The sequence below is a fragment of the Oryctolagus cuniculus genome, chromosome 10, assembly GCF_964237555.1.
Source record: "Oryctolagus cuniculus chromosome 10, mOryCun1.1, whole genome shotgun sequence".
Lineage (NCBI taxonomy): Eukaryota > Metazoa > Chordata > Mammalia > Lagomorpha > Leporidae > Oryctolagus > Oryctolagus cuniculus.
Window position 1 is genome coordinate 87,572,990 of NC_091441.1, and position 20,243 is coordinate 87,593,232.

General features: G+C 40.5%; 1 protein-coding gene and 1 long non-coding RNA gene across 5 annotated transcripts in view; one reads left to right on the forward strand and one right to left on the reverse strand.

Moving 5' to 3' along the window:
- The window catches only part of LOC127492427 (uncharacterized), a 56,650-nt gene that overhangs the window by 24,104 nt on the left and 12,303 nt on the right, over positions 1–20,243 (forward strand). Inside the window, exon 2 of the long non-coding RNA XR_007921888.2 lies at positions 18,187–18,265. This is a non-coding gene — a long non-coding RNA (uncharacterized lncRNA). The remainder of the gene's footprint in view (positions 1–18,186; positions 18,266–20,243) is intronic.
- The window catches only part of PTPRG (protein tyrosine phosphatase receptor type G), a 774,814-nt gene continuing 770,072 nt past the window's right edge, over positions 15,502–20,243 (reverse strand). For all 4 annotated transcript variants that reach the window (XM_051852247.2, XM_008260863.4, XM_008260864.4 and 1 more), the window contains one exon: positions 15,502–19,845. In XM_051852247.2, coding sequence (XP_051708207.1) covers positions 19,699–19,845 — 147 coding nt within the window. In that variant the 3' untranslated portion in view covers positions 15,502–19,698. The remainder of the gene's footprint in view (positions 19,846–20,243) is intronic.

The following is a 20,243-nucleotide window of genomic DNA, read 5'->3' on the forward strand; positions in this document are numbered from 1 at the left end:
TCTGAAGGGAGGAGAGAACTTCCACTTTGACCATGGCCTTGTCTAAATATGATCAGAGCCAGTGAACTCAGGGGGCTTCCATAGCCTTGGCAGCTCATGACAAGAGCCTAGGGTGATTACTGATGCCATAAACAAGAGTGTCAATTTGTTAAGTCAACAACAGGAGTCACTGTGCACTTACTCCTCATGTAGGATCTTTGGCCTTAGTGTGCTGTACATTGAGATTTAATGCTATAACTAGTACTCAAACAGTATTTTTCACTTTATGTTTCTGTGTGGGAGCAAACTGTTGAAATCTTTACTTAATGTATGCTAAACTGATCTTCTGTATATAAAGAGAATCGAAAATGAATCTTGATGTGAATGGAAGGGGAGAGGGAGTGGGGAAGGGGAGGGTTGCATGTGGGAGGGACGTTATGGGGGGGAAGCCATTGTAATCCATAAGCTGTACTTTGGAAATTTATATTCATTAAATAAAAGTTTAAAAAAAATTAAATGATCCAAAAAAAAAAAAAAGGAATTGATCTGTCTGCTGGTTCATTTTCCAAAGACCCTCAACAGCCAGGGCCAGATCGGGTTGAACTCTATCCAGGTCTTCCATGTGGGTAACAGGGACCCAAATACTGGGGCCATCATCTGTTGCCTCTTGGAATATGCATTAATAGGAAGCTGGGTCGGGAGTGGAAAACTGGGACACGAACACATAGGGGATATGAGTGTCTTGAGTGGTGACTTACCCACTCAAACTCACGCCGACTCCTTCTATCACTTTTTAATATGAAAATTTCATGTGAGTATTTCTCCATCATTCACCTAAACAAGATGTCCTCCATTACCTATTTTGTCCTTTAAGATTTATCCGTCTTTTCAGGTTCAGATATCATATTCTCTTTGATGCTTTTCCTCTGAACTCTTGTGGAGCTTATTTCTGTTACTAATGTTAATCTTTTGGAGACGTAATGGAAACTAATACATTGTTATTTAATGTTTTAGCTTTCAGATTGTATGCTTGTATGTATGTGTATGGAGGCCATATATTGTTTCTACCATCTGCAGCATTATGTGGATATAGTCATATAAAACATATTCAGTAAATGTTAAAATGCTTGTGATAGTTATCTTCCTTAATATTGTATTTCTCAGTTGGAAGTCTGGCTTAACGTTTAAAGATAGGCTGACCCCAATCCTCTCCTAGAAAGTAGGACATAGAGTGTCTGAGAGTAAGAGTGATCTCTGCAGAACAGTACTCTGATTTTGGAAAAATGCTGATAAAATTGAAAGATGATAGGAAAATGAACAGTGTGTAGTTATCATGCATCCATTCTCTTTCTGTTACTCTCAGTTACTGAAAGCCCCCACCTCACATCATTGTAAGGAAGAGTTCATCATCTGTCAGTTCATCATGTTAAAGGGTTACTACCCTGCCCAAGACTTTTTTTTGGTGGGAGGGTGGGGGTACGGAGGTGGGTTGGCCATGTTAGGCCGTAGTGTTGATTTCTCCTCCAGGGAAACACAAAGCTGCATGTCTTTGTTTTTCACGCATCACATTTAACATCCCAGGGATAACTCTTTAAGATGATGAAGAACAGACTCGGACTACATGGTCATAGCAAGAGCATATGAAGCAGCCGGTTCATCTTACTAGTAGAAGTTACAGGTTAACTAGTCAGAAATAGTTTGAGGGAGAAAGTCGTCTTGTGGGCATTGAATAGGGGCAAAGGAGAGGAACTTTCAAGTGAGAGGAGCAATAGAAGTAAATGAGTAAAGGAATGAAACTGAGTCTGTGCGTTAGTGGATGGATAGATTGACTTCATCTAGGACAGAAGAATGAAGAAAAGAGGAAATATAAAGTTGGATAAATAGTAGTACCAATGGGAGGAATAGTAATATATTTTTTAAAGATTTATTCATGTATTTGAAGTCAGTTACACAGAGGAGAGGAAGAGGGAGAGAGGAAGAGAGGGAGAGAGAGGGGGAGAGAGGGGCAGAAAGGGGGAGAGGGGGAGAGAGGGGGAGAAAGAGGGAGGGAGGGAGAGAAATCGTCCATCTGCTGGTTCACTCCCCAGTTGGCTGCAATGGCCGGAGTTGCATCGATCCAAAGCCAGGAGCCAAGAGCTTCCTCCGGGTCTCCCACACAGGTGCAGAGGCCCAAGGACTTGGGCCATCTTGGATGGGAAGTGGAGCAGCCAGGACTAGAACCGGCGCCCATATGGGATCCCGGCACCGCACATGGCGGCTTTACGTGCTACACCACAGCACCAGCCCTGGAATAATAATATTTTTAAAGGCAAGAGTTGACATTTGCAGAAAGTGAACTATTGAATGTTCTCGGGAGGATTGATGAAATCAAATAAAGTTATTTCTTAGGGCTATTAAGGAGCAGAACTTTGTCCTTCAATTCTCTGGATGTTTTTGGAATATACCCATTGAAGACAGTTAAAAGATAGGCTTTTATTCCGTGTCTCGTGTAGTTTGCACATAGCCTGTGTGATGCAAACTCAGCAATGTACTTTGATTTCTTCAGATTCTCTTTGAAGTGTTGCTTGTGAAGAATTCTAATTTTTCCTCAGCAGTGGATTTAATCCTGCCTTTTTGATTTGTTTTTCCACCTGCATAATGTGAATGGAAATCTAAGTGTAATTTTCTGTAGTCTATTGGACTTTTTCAGCAAAGCAACAAAATGTTTTTTAATGGAATAAATATATTATAGCGTTCCCCTGCTAATTTTTTTCAATATTTGTTTTGTTTATTTGAAAATCTGAGTTACAGAGAGAGGAAGAGTTAGATAGAGAAATCTTCTGTCTGCTTGTATGCTCCCCAGATTGATGCAGCTGTCAGGGCTGCCGGAAACTAGGAGGCAGGAACACCATCTGGGTCTCTATGAGGATGGAAGGGGCCCAAGTGTTTGCGCCATCTTTAACTGCCTTCTCAGGTGCATTAGCAGGGTGCTGGATCTGAAATAGAGCAGCTGGGACTTGAGCAGATGCTTATAGGGGATGCTGGCATCAGAGGCAGCAACTTAACTTGATGCACCACAATGCCAGCCCTTTTCCTGCTAATTCTAGCTCAGTTTCTACTTGATTACATGGGGATCGGACTGGCCTCCTAAGCTTTTCTGCAACCAAGTGTGTTAATGATTCCTCAGGAGTCTATCATTACATCATATTTGTGAAAGTCCACCTGGAAAAATATAACTACACAAGGTACTGACTTTATTTTGTAAAATAGCAATAGAAAAAAATATAAAAATTAGAAATATTTTTTGCTCATTCACATAAGTGATTTTTCAAGGTTAATATTCTATTACTAAATGTGCAGTTTTGGATTAACATTTTCTTTTGATACTTTTAAGATTTATTCAGTTTTAATAGTTAATTTAGGGCCAGCGCCATGGCTCAGTAGGCTAATCCTCCGCCTTGTGGCGCTGGCACACCGGGTTCTAGTCCCGGTCGGGGCACCGGATTCTGTCCCGGTTGCCCCTCTTCCAGGCCAGCTCTCTGCTGTGGCCAGGGAGTGCAGTGGAGGATGGCCCAAGTGCTTGGGCCCTGCACCCCATGGGAGACCAGGATAAGTACCTGGCTCCTGCCATCAGATCAGCGCGGTGCGCAGGCCGCACCGCACCGGCCGCGGCGGCCATTGGAGGGTGAACCAACGGCAAAAGGAAGACCTTTCTCTCTGTCTCTCTCTCTCACTGTCCACTCTGCCTGTCAAAAAAAAAAAAAAGTTAATTTTGACATTCTACAATGTTTCATTTTATGTGTAACAATTATACACATTTGTGGGGCACCCTGTGATGTTTTAAGACATTGTACAGTGTGTGCTGATTAAATTATGCTAGTTGGCATTGCCAGCTCCCTGTCATCATGTCGTTTGAAGCCTTTAAGCTCTTCTTCATAACATACATAATAGATTATTGTGAAGTACATTAATGTAGTAATTTATTGTGAACTACATTCATCCTACTGTGCTGTGAAACACTACACCATATTCCATTTGTTTTGATATCCATTATCTGGCCTCTCTTCTATTTCCCCTTCCCGATCTCTCCCTCTAGTAATCACTGTTCTACATTCTTTTCAGTAAGCTTCCACATATGAGGGAGAACATACAGCATTTGTCTTTTCTGTTGGCTTATTTAATTTAACAGACTGTTTTCTGGTTTGATCCATTTTGCTCCATGATGGGATTTCATTCTTCACGACTGAATTATATTCCACTGCGTATATATTCATCTTTTCTTGATCGTTTCATCTGTTTGTTGACCATCTAAATTCATTCCATATCCTTGGCTATAGTGCTGTAGTAAACATGGGAGTACAGATATCTCTTTGATGTGCTGATGTAACTCCTTTTCAATATATATCTAAAGTGGAATAACTGGATCATATGCAGAAATCTATGACTCTCCATACTGTTGTCCATAATGGCTGTGGTAACTTATATTCCCACCGGTAGTGTGCAAGAGTTGCCTTTTTTCACATCCTTGACAGCATCTGTTATTTTTTATCTTTTCAATAAAAGTCATTCTAATTGAGGTGAGGTGATGTGTGGTTGTGGATCGGGTTTGTATCAGTCTGACAGGTAATGATACTCAGCATTTTCTCATATACTCTCAGTTGTTGGCCATTTGTACTTCTTCTTTTGGAAATGTCTCTTCAGATCATTTGTCCAGGTGAAGACACTTTGTTTCATCATGTGTGGGTTTTTTGTTTTGTTAAGTATTTAAGGTTTCTTACATATTTTGACTATCATTTGTTCCGTGAATAATGTGCAATTTATGATTTTCTGTTCTGTGTGTTGCCTCTTTGTTATTTCCTTTGCTGTACAGAAGCTTGTTTGGTTTAATGTAATTACATTAATCTGTTTTCTTTTTATTTCTTCTGTTTTGTCTTATCTGTAAAACCAGTGACTGTACCAATGTCTTGAAGGGTTTCTCTGCGCTTTCCCAGTACTTTCATAATTTATGTCTTACATTTAAGTCTTTCATCCCTGGTGAGTTGAGAGATGGATGTGTGTATCAAGTTTAATTCTTCTGTGTGTGAGTTTCTAGTTGTCTCAACACCTTTTATTGAAGAGGCTATTCTTTTTGCTGTTTTTGGTGCCTTTGTCAAAATCAATTGACTGTAGATGTTTGGGTTTTATATCTGGAATCTCAGTTCAGTTCTGTTAGCCTGTGTATCTGCTGGTACCTTACTGTTCTGGTTACTGTAGCTCTTGGAGTCAGATATGTGTGTCTTGGAATCAGGTATTGTGATGCCTTCAACTTTGCATTTGCACAAGATTTCTGTGGCTCTTTAGAATCTTTTCTTTTCCATATGAATTTTTAGATTGCTTTGTGAAGAATAGAATTAGACTTTTTATGTAGATCCTTGAGTAATATGGATGTTTTAATAATTTCAAATCTTGGGACCAGCACCGTGGCATAGTAGGTTAATCCTTCGCCTGTGGTGCCGGCATCCCATATGGGCAACGGTTCTAGTCCCGGCTTCCCCTTTTCTGATCCAGCTCTCTGCTGTGGCCTGGGAAAGCAGAAGATGGCCCAGGTCCTTGGGCCCCTACACCCACATGGGAGACCTGGAAGAAGCTCCTGGCTCCTGGCTGGGATCGGCGTAGCTCTGGTCATTGCTGCCATCTGGGAAGTGAACCAATGGAAGGGAGACCTTGCTCTCTGTCTCTCCCTCTCACTGTCTGTAACTCTACCTTCAAATAAATAAAATCTTCAAAAAAATAATTTCAATTATTCTAATACATGATCATGGTAGGGAATCTTTCCTTTTTTTTGTGTGTTTCCCTCAAGTTGATTTATCTTTTTTAAAAATAATTTTCATGGTAGAAATTTTTTACTTCCTTCGTTAAATTTATACCTAGGTATTTTATTCTCTCTCTATTGATATTTTGAAGGGGGTTGGTGTGATGATTTCCTTTTTAGCAGATATCCCATTGGTGTGTAAATGCTATGGATTTTTGTATGGATTTACTGAATTCATGTACGAATTCTGATAGTGTTTTGATTTAGAATTTTCTGTGAATAGAATCATATTGTGTGAAAACAGGGATAATTGGACTTCCTTCCTATTTATGTCTTTTATTTCTTTATTTTGCCTAATTGCTCTGGCTCACACATCTAGTCCTTTATTGAATAACAGTGAACATCCTTGTTTTGTTCCAGATCTTAAAGAAAACACTATCAACTTTGTCCCATTCAGGATGATGTTGGCAATGGGTTGCTCAAATACAAACTTTGTTATGTTGAGGTACGATCCTTCTATAGCTAGTTTGTTCAGGTTTTTATCATGAATGGATGGTTGAATTTTATCGATTGCTTTTATGCATATAGTAAAATGATCTCATTTATAATCCTTATTTTGACATATTGCATTTATTGATTTATAAATGTTGAACTATCCTCATATTGTTGGGATATATTACATGTGCTCATGGTGAATTATCTTTTTGAGTGGTGTTGGATTTGATTTACTAGTATTTTGTTGAGACTTTTTATAATTGTGTTCAGTGAGGAGACTGGTGTACAGTTTTCTCTTTGTGTGATATCCTTGTCTGGTGTTAGTATCAATGTAATGCTGAACTATCCTAGAATGAGTCAGGCAGAGTTCTTTCTCTTTCAAGTCTTTGGAATAGAGAAGAATTGGTGTTGGCTCTCCCTGAAAAGTTTGGTAGACGTGGCTGGCGCCGCGGCTCACTAGGCTAATCCTTCGCCTTGCGGCGCTGGCACACCGGGTTCTAGTCCCGGTCGGGGCGCCAGATTCTGTCCCGGTTGCCCCTCTTCCAGGCCAGCTCTCTGCTGTGGCCAGGGAGTGCAGTGGAGGATGGCCCAAGTGCTTGGGCCCTGCACCCCATGGGAGACCAGGATAAGTACCTGGCTCCTGCCATCAGATCAGCGCGGTGCGCCGGCCACAGCGCGGCGGCCATTGGAGGGTGAACCAACAGCAAAAGGAAGACCTTTCTGTCTCTCTCTCTCTCACTGTCCACTCTGCCTGTCAAAAAAAAAAAAAAAAAAAAAAAAAAAAAAAAAAAGAAGAAGAAGAAAAGTTTGGTAGATTGGGCGCTCATTTGTTGCAGTGGTTCAGTTTCCCTTGGGAGGCCCACCTGCCATTTCTGAGTGCATGTTTTGAGTCTTGATTATTATGGTTTTGATCCAGCTTCCTACTAATGCCTACCGTGGGATGCAGCCCGTGATAGCCCAGTGCTTGGGTTCCTGCCACCCATGTGGGAGTTCTGGGCTCCTGCTGTTGGTTGTCCCAGCCCTGGTTGTTGAATGGCAGGGGCTAAAGCACTTGGGTTGTCACCTGTGCCTCCCACATGTGCTTCAGCACAAAGAGGAATCAGAAGCAGAATAATTAATAATTAAGACTCCATATAGGCATAGTGATATGGGTAGCAGGCTTACCGAGTGGCAGCTTAACTTGATGTGCCATGATGCCCTCCCTTGTAGATACATATATGTATTTTTTTTTAAAGATTTATTTATTGTTTGTTTGAAAGGCTGACTTACAGATAGAGAGAAGTCTTTCATCCGCCAGTTCACTCCCCAAATAGCCACAATGGTCAGAGCTGAGCCGATCCGAAGTCAGGAACCAGGAGCTTCCTCCAGGTCTCCAATGTGGGTGCTTTCCCAGTCCACAGCAGAGAGCTGGATTGAAAGTGGAGCAGCCAGAACTAGAACCAGTGCCCATATGGGATGCTGGCACTGCAGACTGCATCTTTACCTACGATGCCACAGCACTGGCCCCTGTAGATAGTCTTTTTTTTTTTTTTTCAAAGATTTTGTTTATTTCTTTGAGAGGTAGAGTTACAGACAGTGAGAGGGAGAAAAAGGTCTTGTGTCCGCTGGTTCACTCCCCAAATGGGCGCAACAGGTGGAGCTGTGCCAATGTGAAGTCAGGAGCCCAGTGCTTCTTCCTGGTCTCCCATGCGGATGCAGGGGCCCAAGGACTTGGGCCATCCTCTGCTTTCTCAGACCATAGCAGAGAGCTGGATCAGAAGAGGGGCAGCCAGGACTAGAACCAACGCCCACATGAGATGCCGGCACCACAGACGGAGGATTAACCTACTGCGCCACAGCGCCGGCCCCTGATGTGTTGTTCTTTGAATAACATGTTATTCTCCATATAGTTTTATAATTTCTTAGTTTTTGTTTTTGATTTCTAGTTCCATTCTGTTGTGGTCTGACAAGATACCATTTTGGTTTTTTCTGAATTTACTGAAACTTATTCATACCATATGTTCGCTTTGGGGAATGTTCTGTATACTGATAAAATTAACATGTATACTTTGTGTGTGTGTACTTTTTATAACTTTTTCAAAATTTTTGATTAACATGTAATACATATTTTTGCAGTGTGTATATATATGTGTGTATATGTATATATACGTATATATATGTGTATATATGTATATACGTATATATGTATACACACACACACACATTGAAATATTAAACCCTAGAATGTGTATTTTGCAGCTGTTTATGAAATGTTCTGTAAGTTTCTCTTAAGTCTGTTTGGTCTGTACTACAGTGTAACTCTGATATTTCTTTTTTCATTTTCTGTCTGGATGAACTGTTGATGAAAGGGAGGTTTTTGAAGTCTTCTGGTATTAATGTGTTGGAGCGTCTCTCATCCTTCAGATCTGATAGGGTTTGTTTTTAAAAATTGGATGCTCTGGCATTAGATACATTGAATTGATTCTTTGATCATTATATAGTGACCTTTTTTCTCTTTGTATAGTTTTTTTGTGTCTGTTTTGTGTGGTATGAATGTGGCTATTCCTGCTTATGTTTCTTTTCCATTTGTGTGGAGTATCATTTCGCAGCCTTTCCCTGTCATTCTGTGTGTGTTTATATAGGTGAAGTGACATTCTTATAGGCAGCATATTCAGCATATTATTGGTTTGTTTCAATCTAATTGGTTTATATTTTTTAATTGGGAAATTTAGTCCATTTACATTCAGTGTTATTGATAAGACTTCTGTCATTTAAAACATTTCAATTTGTTTTGAATATACCTTGTTCTTTTTTCTTCTGTTACTCATTTTTGTTGTTTTCTTAACTGTTTAATTAATTTGAAAAGCAGAGATAGAGACAGACATATACAGAGGAATGTTCCATCTGCTAGTGTACTCCCCAAATGCCTCTAACAGCAGGGGCTGGGCCAGGCTGAAGCCAGGAGCCCAGACCTCAATCTCGGTCTCCCACGTGGGTAGCAAGGACTAAGTAACTCTGAGCCATTATCTGCAGCCGCTCAAGGTGGGCACTGGCAGAAGGTGGACTTGGCAGCACAGGCAGGACACCCATCTAGGTGGTATGACACAGGATACAGGTTTCCCAAGGGCCACCTTAATAGTTGTACTAAGCACCTGCCCCTGTTCATCTTTATAGTTCATTGGTTTACGGTATTGGTAAGGTTTGATTCTTTTGTTTCTCTTGTGTTTCTTCTCTTCCAATGAATTTTATACTTTCACATGTTTTCATTGTTGTACAAGAGTACTCAGAAAATCTATAGAAAAATGGGGTTAAAAAATAAGTTTATGTGGCAAAAATACTCTTTGGAGTCTATTGCTTGAGTTATTGATTTCCTTTAGAGGCTTCATGTTACCTTGTTTTTTTTGCATTTCTAGGTCCCTAAATTATGCATTAATTGGATCAGTTGTCTCTTCCCCTTTGATAAGATGGCTTGTATAGATGGCTGTCTCCTGAAAAGGTGTTTTTAAGGGTCAGTTTGCCTTATATTGCCTGTGGTTCCTTTTAGGCACCTTAGGGTAGTCTTCTTTGCATTTTTTTAAAATTTATTTTTATTTTTATTTTTTATTTTTTGCAGGCAGAGTGGACAGTGAGAGAGAGACAGAGAGAAAGGTCTTCCCTTGCCGTTGGTTCACCCTCCAATGGCCGCTGTGCTGCGGCCGGCGCACCGCGCTGATCTGATGGCAGGAGCCAGGTACTTATCCTGGTCTCCCATGGGGTGCAGGGCCCAAGCACTTGGGCCATCCTCCACTGCACTCCCAGGCCACAGCAGAGAGCTGGCCTGGAAGAGGGGCAACCGGGACAGAATCCGGCGCCCCGACCGGGACTAGAACCCGGTGTGCCGGTGCTGCAAGGCGGAGGATTAGCCTAGTGAGCTGCGGTGCCGGCCTTCTTTGCATTTTAATTGATAGTTTTGGGCCCAATGAGTGTGGTGGTGGGGTAGAAGCACCCTTCTGACTCTGGGAGCCACGTGAAGGGAGAACAACTCCAGTTGTCCAGCCAGGTGTGGTATACAGAGCAGTGATTATGGGGTACCCCCAGTGTAGCTGGTATTGGGAGCAGCGGTGTCAGAAACAGGTCACGGGAGTTAGCGCTGTGGCACAGCGAGTTAAGCCGCAGCCTGAAGCAGTGGCATCACACATGGGTGGCAGTTCAAGTCCTGGCTACTCCATTTCCGATCCAGCTATCTGCTAATGCACCTAGCATGGCAGCTGAGCTTGGCTCAAATGTTTGGGCACCTATACCCACGTGGGAGACTGGAATGAAGTTCCTGGTGTCGGCTTGGACCAGCCCTAGCTGTTGGGCCATCTGGGGAGTGAACCAGCAGACTCTTTATCTGCCTTCTCTCTCTTTCTGTAACTCTGCCTTTCAAATAAAAAATAATTTTTTTAAAGGGAATGGATCTTGTGACTATAGACAACTCTTCCAACAAGTTTTACAGTCAGAGGGAATCACTAAAATGAGATTAGTCAGAGGAATTTTGGCATCAAGAGAATATTGTTCAAAGTTGATAAAAATAGAATATGTTTGTGTAGCAAAATGAGTAATTCGGTAGAGAAGAAAAAATGTCTGATTCAAGCAAGTAAAGGACTGATTGCACACACACAAAGGAATCATTAAGAGGGCAAGAAGACATATGAAGCTGATAAGATTTTAGTTGAATTTTGCCTAAATTATGTCTTATATTTAAATTTTCTGATGTAAACACTTTATCCAGTTGTGGATGGAAGTGGCATAGTATACCCTAAAGTTCTGGAGATCTTCTGAATTTGTATATGGAATGTTTTTGCAGTGCATAATGCTACTACTTCTCTTTGAATTTGTTTTATAGATTGGAAAATAATCTGATCAGCGCTACAGCAAAAGGCTGTCACTACTGCTGGCCCAGTGGCCAGAATATGTTTGTGCTTGTGCTTACCCTATGTGCAGACCTGGCTTACCTGTGAGTGTAATCTGGAACACTGTCAGGACAGTGAGGAAAAAACGGAACTTCTAAAGGGGGTGGGAGTGTGAGGGAGTGCTTCTGCCCAACTCCATTGGCTGTTGCAAGGAACTTGTTCATAGATTTTTGTAGACAGCCTAAGATAATTTTTAAAAGGCAGGGGATGTTTATTGGACCTATGCAGTGCCGTGTGAGTGCATAAATGAGAGAGGAAATAGCAAGTGTTGTCTTTGATAAAGAAAACTTGATTATTGGAATGGTGAAAGCTTAAAAATAAAGAATCATGGACAGCCTGATGGGGATGTTCTGGCAAAAAAAAAAAAATACAGGTCAGATGTTCATAAACTATGGGAATACGGTCCTAACCAAAGGTATCGTTATAAATAATAAATTCAGTTTTGAGTTCACATGATAATTGTTCGTCTTTCCATGAAAAATCGTGTTTTATACTTAGTTTCCTATTTTTTATTTTTATAGATTTATCTGTTTATTTGAAAGGTAGAGTTACAGAGAGAAGGAGAAAGAGAGAGAGACAGAGAGAGATCTTCCATCCACTGGTTCACTTCCCAAATGGGCACAATGGCCAGAGCAGTGCCACGCCGAGGGCAGGAGCTTCTTCAGCATCTCCCACATGGGAGCAGGGGCCCAGGGTCTTGAGCTGTATTCTACTGCTCTCCCAGGTGTGTTAGCACGGAGCAGGATCACAATTGGAGCAGCCAGGAGTTGAACCGGTGCCCGTGTAGGATGCCAGCTGGCCCTTGCAGGCTGCAGCTTAACCTGCTGTGTCTAGTACCAGCCGCATAACAGCACATTCTAAATTAGAGATTTTTTAAGATGTTACTTTTGAGATTTCATCAGGATTCATGAATCATAAATATTTGTAATATTTGAATACATTCTCTACATTTCTTGGATAAGCACCAAAAGTTGGAAGAAAAATAAGCAAAACAAATTTTGTTACTTTATTAATGTGTATGGCCACTTCCTATTACAATAGTGAATGGATAACGAGGTCCAGTTTAAGGTGAGGGATTTTGATGGCTAGAATAACAACAGTGATATGTTGAATGTAGGCAGAGATACAGAGGATAAAAACTGTTTTCGGAGAAAGGAGTTAACACTGTTTGTATTGGCTTATAGGGTTCTGGGTAGGGAGAGAGCAGTGCTGCTAGCGATAGAAAGAGTGTTCTTCCTTTTCATGGCGCCGTGGCGTATTCTCTACTTGGTGTATAATATTCAGAAACATTAGGAAGCTTACTGTTTGTCCTGAAATTATGGAAAAAAGTATTTTCTCTTTTGAAAAGTTGCTTGAAATACATACACAGAGGTAAATGATTGGAGAAATAGTCCAGCTTTGGGGCCTCTCACACATTTGTCCATTTTCTGCTTCTGCCACTCTGGTTGCTAGACTGTTCACTATATGGCTGGCTTCCATTGTCACCTGCCAGTCCTCTCCATCTTTCTTGGATCTGGTTTGATTCGGTGAGGTTCCTCAGTATTGAGATTTCTCAGTATTAATATTTAATTGAGTAAGCTAACGTAGTTGACTTTTTATGATTGCCACCAGGTCTGCTAATCAGGTCTATAAAGCCAGATAGCACAATCCTTCCAATGGCTTGTGTTGAGTACTTACTGTGAACTCCCCCGGGATCTTTGCCTGTATGGTCTCAGTTACTCCTCAGAGCAGTGCCATAAGGTAAACAGTAGTTTATGTATTTTACAGAAGAGGAAGATGGTGCCTGGGAGTATAATTTGCCCAGAATCATCTGGAACCCTGGGCTCTGACTCTAGTCCTCATTCTTGTGTAATTTTTCTTTTTTGGGAAGAAGCTTTGTTAAGTTCCAGTAACTAAGTACAGAATAAAGGTAATTTTGTGAGCACAGAAAGTAATAGAGAACATCTGTGGCTACAAGTTTTACTTGTTTGCTCACTCTGGTGCACAAATGCTTTTTGTACTCTTTCCCTGAAAACGATCTTTACTATAGTGCCCAGTAATTTTGAATAAACTGAAGGGCTAATTTGTAAGACTAAATAGTAATCTTTGCCTCATTTGAGTTCCGGTGCCTCTGCCAATGACTTTACATGCTGTATGGAGAAGTAATTAACATGTGGTTTTTAGTTGGTATTCATCAAATGCTTATGGAACGGATTCTGACATAGTTCTAAAGATGCTTCTGATTTAGAATATTGTAAGCTTTGCAAGTCCTACTGGATATTGCCACAAAGGCTAACTTCACATCTTGCAAGTATGTAGGGGAAGGAAAACAGTTACTTTATATATAGGCCAGTTAATTACAAAAGTCAAATATTTCAGATTACCAGTCTGATAGTTATTTTTTCTTCTTAAATTTTTGAGCAGCATAATTGCTAGATTCATATAAGATGCTGCTCTGTCTTGCCTGCCAAACTTCATAATCACAGAAACCACTTTTAATTTGCTAACAACCAGCTTCTGGTTCTCATTTTCTAGAGCCTTCATGCTATTTCATCAGCATAGGCAGAAATACAAAGCCAGCGTGTGTATTCCCGTCTCTGAATGCAGGGATGGTTAGTAGTGCCTTGGTTTTAAATCATAAAGTTTCACAACTAGCTTTTTAAAAATAGAGCTTTGGGCTCCATTTTTGCACCCTATTTCTCCGCCCCACTCTTAGCAGCAGAAACAAAGCTTCCTTTTCTATCTTGGACAGTTAAAAAAAATATTGATTATAAAATTGGTTTATTACTTTTAAGCAGTCATAATTGCTACTTAATGGAATCATCTGTGGGTGGACTTAAAGGTAGTTAGGAATGTGGGAACCAACTTTGTTCCATGCTGTAAAGGATTTTAATGCTTGAAGACCAATATAAGTATTTACTTATTTATTTGCAAGGCATAGACACTCAGAGAGCAATCTGCCATCTGCTGGTTCTCTCCTTCCAGCTGTCGCAACAGCCAGAGCCATGCCGGGCTGAAGTTGCAGGTCTCTTTTGTGTAGCAGGAACCATCTCCCGGGATGTAGAGTAGTGGGAAGCTCGAATCGTGAGTGGAGCTGTGACTTGAATCCAGGCGCTCTGGATAGGGGATAGATTCATCTGTAGATTGAACAGTCTGCAGGGCATCCGCTTGTGACCGGTGGTGTCCTTTGTGAGACATAGTGGTGCAGTTGCATAATTTGAGGGAGACTAGGTTTGTATAATCAGAGATACTTACTCTTTTGTGATACAATTGTGTTTCCACATACTCAGAAATTCTGCTGTTTTTTCAATTCCTGGCTACTTAGGGAGAATGAGATACCAGCACTTAGCTCCATGAAAAGAAAAAGGGGTGCTGCTAGTGAGAGCTCAGAAACTCAGTCGGAGCCCTGAAAGTTAAGAGAGAATGAGAGAGCAAATCTGCCAAGGTCAGGTCTTGGGTACCTGTTGGAAGTGTCTCGGTTCCTTGTGAAGCAGTTGTGCTAATATAGTATGTATTCAAACACTCTCCAAGCTGGGTGCTATGGTTTGGATGTGATCTGTCTCCCAAAGGTTCATGTCAGAAACTGTATCCCTCCCCATCGTGGTGATGTTAGGAGGAGGCAGAATCTTTAAGAGGTGGAGTTAGTAGGAGATGGCTGAGATCCTTGTAGGGGATGGCTTCCCACCAAGGGGATTAACACAGTTGTAATGGAACCTTCGTTGTTCTTGAGAGAGCTAAGACTATTGGAGAGTGGTTCCAAAGGAGCAAGTCTAGTCCCTGAAAGGGGCTCTGGCTTCCTGTGTCACCTTGTCATCTCTACCTCATGCACATGCTGCCATCTTGATGCCAGTGCGTTACCAAATGGGCCCTGGACAGAGCCAGCACAATGCTGTTTATACTTTTAACTTCTAAAACTGTGAGCTGAAGAAACCTCTTATTCTTGATCAAGTACCTAGATCAAGTATCTCATTATGGTACTAGAAAACGGACTACTATACCAGGACCGCTCCTTCACCGTACACTCTCAGTATTGACAGGGACAAGTTCCTACAAACAATTGACATGCGAGAGAAAATGGCAATTCTGTTTACAAGTTAGCAGTGCAGTGATAAAGCAGAATGAAGTTTGACTCAATAATGCAGTAAATGTGTCACTGCTGATTCCCTAAAGAAGGGAAACACTGATAAAGCCACATAGCAAGGACACTGCTATTTAGTTTCCTGCCTGTGTAAAGATGACTACTTCTGTGTGTTTTACTGCTGTGAAAACTGAGGGTTGGAGGGTATTGATGTGATCTGGTAAGAAAAAATAGTAACTTATTTTGTTGCCTGTAGACATTTTCATAGAAATGCTTCACACAATGAATACATCAAAAACCATACTTTATTTTATGTATAGCAATACAATTTACATATTAAATAACACTATAATAGAATGATTTGATATAGTTTTAAACAGAAGAAAAAAGGGAAAAATTTCAGGTTACAAAACCCCTCCCCCCTTGGAACAAATGAAAAAAAAATCACTTTTTCAATATGGGTCAATGCAACAGATGGATTCAGTGACTAATTATGTCTAATTCCTATTGCACAAATGGTAATTGAATTAAAAAGGAAAACCCAACTTTCACAATCACTGCCTCAAAGAAATAACACGAGTTGGATTCTTTGGGAATGCAAAGATGGTTCTTGCTACTTCAATACACAGAAAGTTGAATTCACATATCCACCACGAAAAGAAAAAAAAAAAAAACTATGACAGAGTTGAAACTAGAAAAAAATTAGCTTTATATGAAAATATAAAATTCTATGATTATATACCATAGATACAAAGTTCCCAGAAGATGTTTACCCAAGCAACAAAATATTTACAGTTTTAATGACTTTTAGCTATTTCAGAATGAAGTGAACGAAACAGGAGTCAACATGAAGGCTGGATTCTTTAGAAACAATGGCTGCTTGCTAGTTTCAAACGCCTTAACAAAAAAGGAGTCACTACCCCAAATGTTGGAGAGTTGCGACATTTTATAAAATTGACTGTCTCCTTTTTTGGAGATGTTTATTTCGTAAAACTCAAGATATTTTTCTTGAAATTAATTATCCTCTGTAGAAAATGCTTCCCTTTGCAAATATTTAACAAAAATACTAAAAACAGTTTAACAGCTAAGACAAAGTAGTGGCCAAATATCATTATTACAATTCCTTTCTATTTGTAGCATGCCTTCTTTCTAGAGATAAGAAAAGCTGATGTCCTGTATGTTAAATGACAACAAAGGGAAAGTGCAAAGGGTTAAATGTAATTAGAGCTGTTAAAAAAAAAAAGCAGGCATTTTTCCCTTCATATAAAAATTCACTGGCACCATTTGAACACCACTTTTAGAATGTAGGAGTTGAAAATGCATTTTCCATTATAACCACTAAAGTTTATGTTTTGATTATTTTTTCGGAAATTAGGGTGAGTTTGGGTTTTTAAATTCTTTTTGCTTAGAATTAGTAATATGTATCTTTGGTAAATTGGTATTTGTATTTTAGTTTTAAATACAATATATATGCGTTAAAAAAGTCATAACAAGGCAGTTGTGCTGTGTTCTTATAAAATAAGTAAGGTTATTTATTGATTTCACTATGTCACTCTGGGCTCAAAATCCCAACAGCCTAAACACTTTCTTTGACCTTGCTGGACTTTGTACATGAAACGGACTATAAAAACTCCAAGGCATAAAAATTAGGAAAACCAATTGAACTTATCCTCCTTCAAATCTAGATGTTACCTTTTAGAGGTATCATGGTGGTCAGATGCAAGAAAGAACTCTTCTGAAGGCAACAGGTGTCTCTTTGCTGATGTCCAGCATGGCTACTTGGTGTCATCATTGCAACTCAGATTTTTCTGTTTGTCTAGAACTAAATTTGTACACTAATTCATCTTCATTTATAAGAAAGCACACGTTAATTTGCAGTAGCTATTTCCTTCCCCCCCGAGTGCAAGTGATGATAACCTTATTTACTAAGCAGTGTGCTTGTGTTTCAAAGACACTGTTGTCTTTGAAACTCTCTGCCTCTGGAAAGACAGAAGCATCTTTTTGCCAGTAACTAGTGATATGCTCTGTGGTGCGAGTGAGGGACTGCCGAATGTCACTGTCCTCATTGAAGTGTGTTTGGATTCTTTTGGCAAGATGCGCAAATAGCAACTGCTCCGTAGGCCAGCAGGTCAGCATTTGTAGGCTGTGGTTCAAGTCTGCTGTCGACACAGAAATTGCTCACAGAGAACTTCTCAACCATCTTAATAATGCATTTATCCACCTTACTGGCTGTCTGTTTATCATGATTCTGATACTAAGAGAGTCACAGATTTGTGTTGGAGGGTAGGCATTTCCATGAATTGAGTTCAGAAGGGAATACGTGCTACCTGTCTTCCAGCTAATGGATACTTTTATGAGGAAAAAAGGTACAGGGGGACTTCTGTGTCACTTCCTGATGTCAAGTGCAATTCCATACTCTGAACAGCTAAAATCACTTGCTTGGCTAAAAAGTTCAGCTCTGGCCAGAATCTGAAACCTTTGCCTTCCAATCCCCCTCTGCCTTCTGGCAGATGTCATGTTCCTAGGTTCAAGCTTTCCTGTGTTAGATGGAGCTTTCTCTCTCACCCCTGGTGGGAGCAGGGAGACAGAAAAGGCATCCATGTCATCTAGCACCTCTAATGTAACAAACTAGGAACACCTGAACACTTTTTCTTAAGACACATACAGTTTTTGAAATGTAGACTCTCGCATGGGTGAATCTGTGTAATGAAAAAGTGAACTTAACCTAGCAGGCTAGGCAGGTCTTGAGAACTCTGTTGACCTGGCCTGTGCACGTGAACTCTTGCACTTGGCCTGTAGACTCTCTCTTTGGTCCCCCAACACCATTCTGAAAAACTTCCCCGGTGCTGATCATCATTAATGCTTTAATGCCTACTCACATAGTTTGATGGCAGCCACTGTGGCCTCTTTGTTGAAGTTTACTGCCATACTAGGCATTTAAAAACTAAGCAAAATCCTCTTCTTCTTAACAGGCCCAGTTCTGGAGAGGATTTCGCTTCTGTTGGAAGCCATCCCTCAAAAGCAAACATGCAGTGGAAGAAATGAATCACAGTAAGTAGCTTACATTTCTAACAGATTCTACTGACATTTCCTAGACATGCTTTGAATTTTCCTATTACATACTGCAGCGTGAATATAGCTCCGAAGTTAAGTCACATCACTTCCTTGGGCTCTACCGATTACAGGCGTCTTTTCCTCTAGTGTGTCTGTTCTTGAGGCTAAAGTACACAAAAGCATACAAAACTGTCTCTTTTAAAAAAATTGCTTGAACATTTATAGCAACACTTTTCCCTGCTTCCATGATTCTGGTTTTTTTCTCCAAATCAGGTTTGCTATGTGTAGGAGGGTAGCTAGTCCCAAGAGTCTTGCTAATACAGTGTTTTCAATTTAAGCTGAAATAGTAGAATGTATGGGATCCAGATATTTAGTATGAGACATTTGGCAAAAAGGAAAGGAAAGAATTTGACTACATAGGTAGTTTTTATTAGACATCTATATGAGCAATAGGGAACTCTTAGAGGACTAGTTTCAAAATGATACAGCAAAAAGTTTTCATTCTTCTATCTGTCATGAGGTATGGTATTATAAGCCAAGAAACCTTAGTGAAGAGTAAAGAAAGGGCTTCACAGCTGTGTAAAATATTCCCATCTCTCTATTTTCAGACAGCCCTGAATTGAGGGTGCAGCTACTTCAGAGTCAACATGGAAATAACACACACTGTCCACATAGCTACCGTGAAAGCCATAATACAGAGTTGTCTTTTATTTTGACATAATCTTTAAGATTTGAATATAACTTTGCAACTAATAGGAAGTGTTCATCTGAAGCAATCCTTAAGCCTTCTAATGTCCTATGGAATCTCTTAACCCTGTCAGTGGAACTGTCTTCAAGGCCACGACCTCACTAGACCATCCTTGGAGCTTTCGGTAGCCTGTTGTTCTGCAAAAGTAAATGCTTATCCACTCCTTTAAAATACAGAAGGCATACAGTATTGAGCAATGCCTCAAAACAAAAACAAAACCAACAGCAACGAGAACAACAACAACCAAAAAAAACCAGGAGAGGATGACTGAGGACAAGTCGAGCATTGCCTGCTAGTAGAATGCAACCGCTTTAGCAGTAATCAAAGTAAAATCGAGATTCACTGTCAGAACAAAGACCTGCACTGTACTGAACTAAAAGAGTAGCGTGTACTATCATGGAATGTCACGTCAGGGTTTGCTTTAGTATTAGATTATAGGCAGTAACACTGATCAGATAGTGCAAACTAGGTAAAACTGTTTCACTGTGTGAAATGAACAGAGGTGCAAATGCTCAGTAGGATACCATTAAGACATAAAATGGCAAAAAATAAATATCAAAACTTTTATCAGTGTAAAAAAGTAACTGGGTTATTGTATAACCTAGAGTCTGGCAAAAAAGGCCTCAAAAAAGTTCTCAGTCTTCAAGAAGTTTACAAAGTAAGCGCCCTTGCAGGGTTCCAGTCACACCAGAGACTCCATGCTCTCGGCAGGGTCTGATTCGTCGGCAATTAGGACAGCACCATTTTTGTCCACTGTCATGGGACCGTTTCCATTTTCTTTAGTGCTGACCAAGCTGAGCATTGCTTTATAGACAAACTGGTATTGTTCCTGGAAAACAAGAGGAAGACAGTTGAGCCAGAGAACACCTGGGTAATTCTATGTCAGGTAGAAATACCGAATAAAGATGTCATTGTGGAAAACATGCTAGAGAAACTGGAATAGCATAAGTGTTATTGAAGACACTGCTGAGCAAGATCACTCCAATCCTTGATGATTAAGTTCCTTACCTTCTTCCTGTCCTTTATGTCTGTTAACTTGGGACCGGTTCTCCGGTTGACATGGTTCATTCCAAAAAGGGACTATCCGTGTCTGACAGAGAACACTGAGCACTCTGAAGCAGGGTGTCTCAGCCTCGGCCAGGTCATTGTACATGCTCCAGGGCTGTCCTGTGCACACTGGAACGTTTGGCAACATTGCTAACCTGTATCCACTAGATGCCAGGGTTC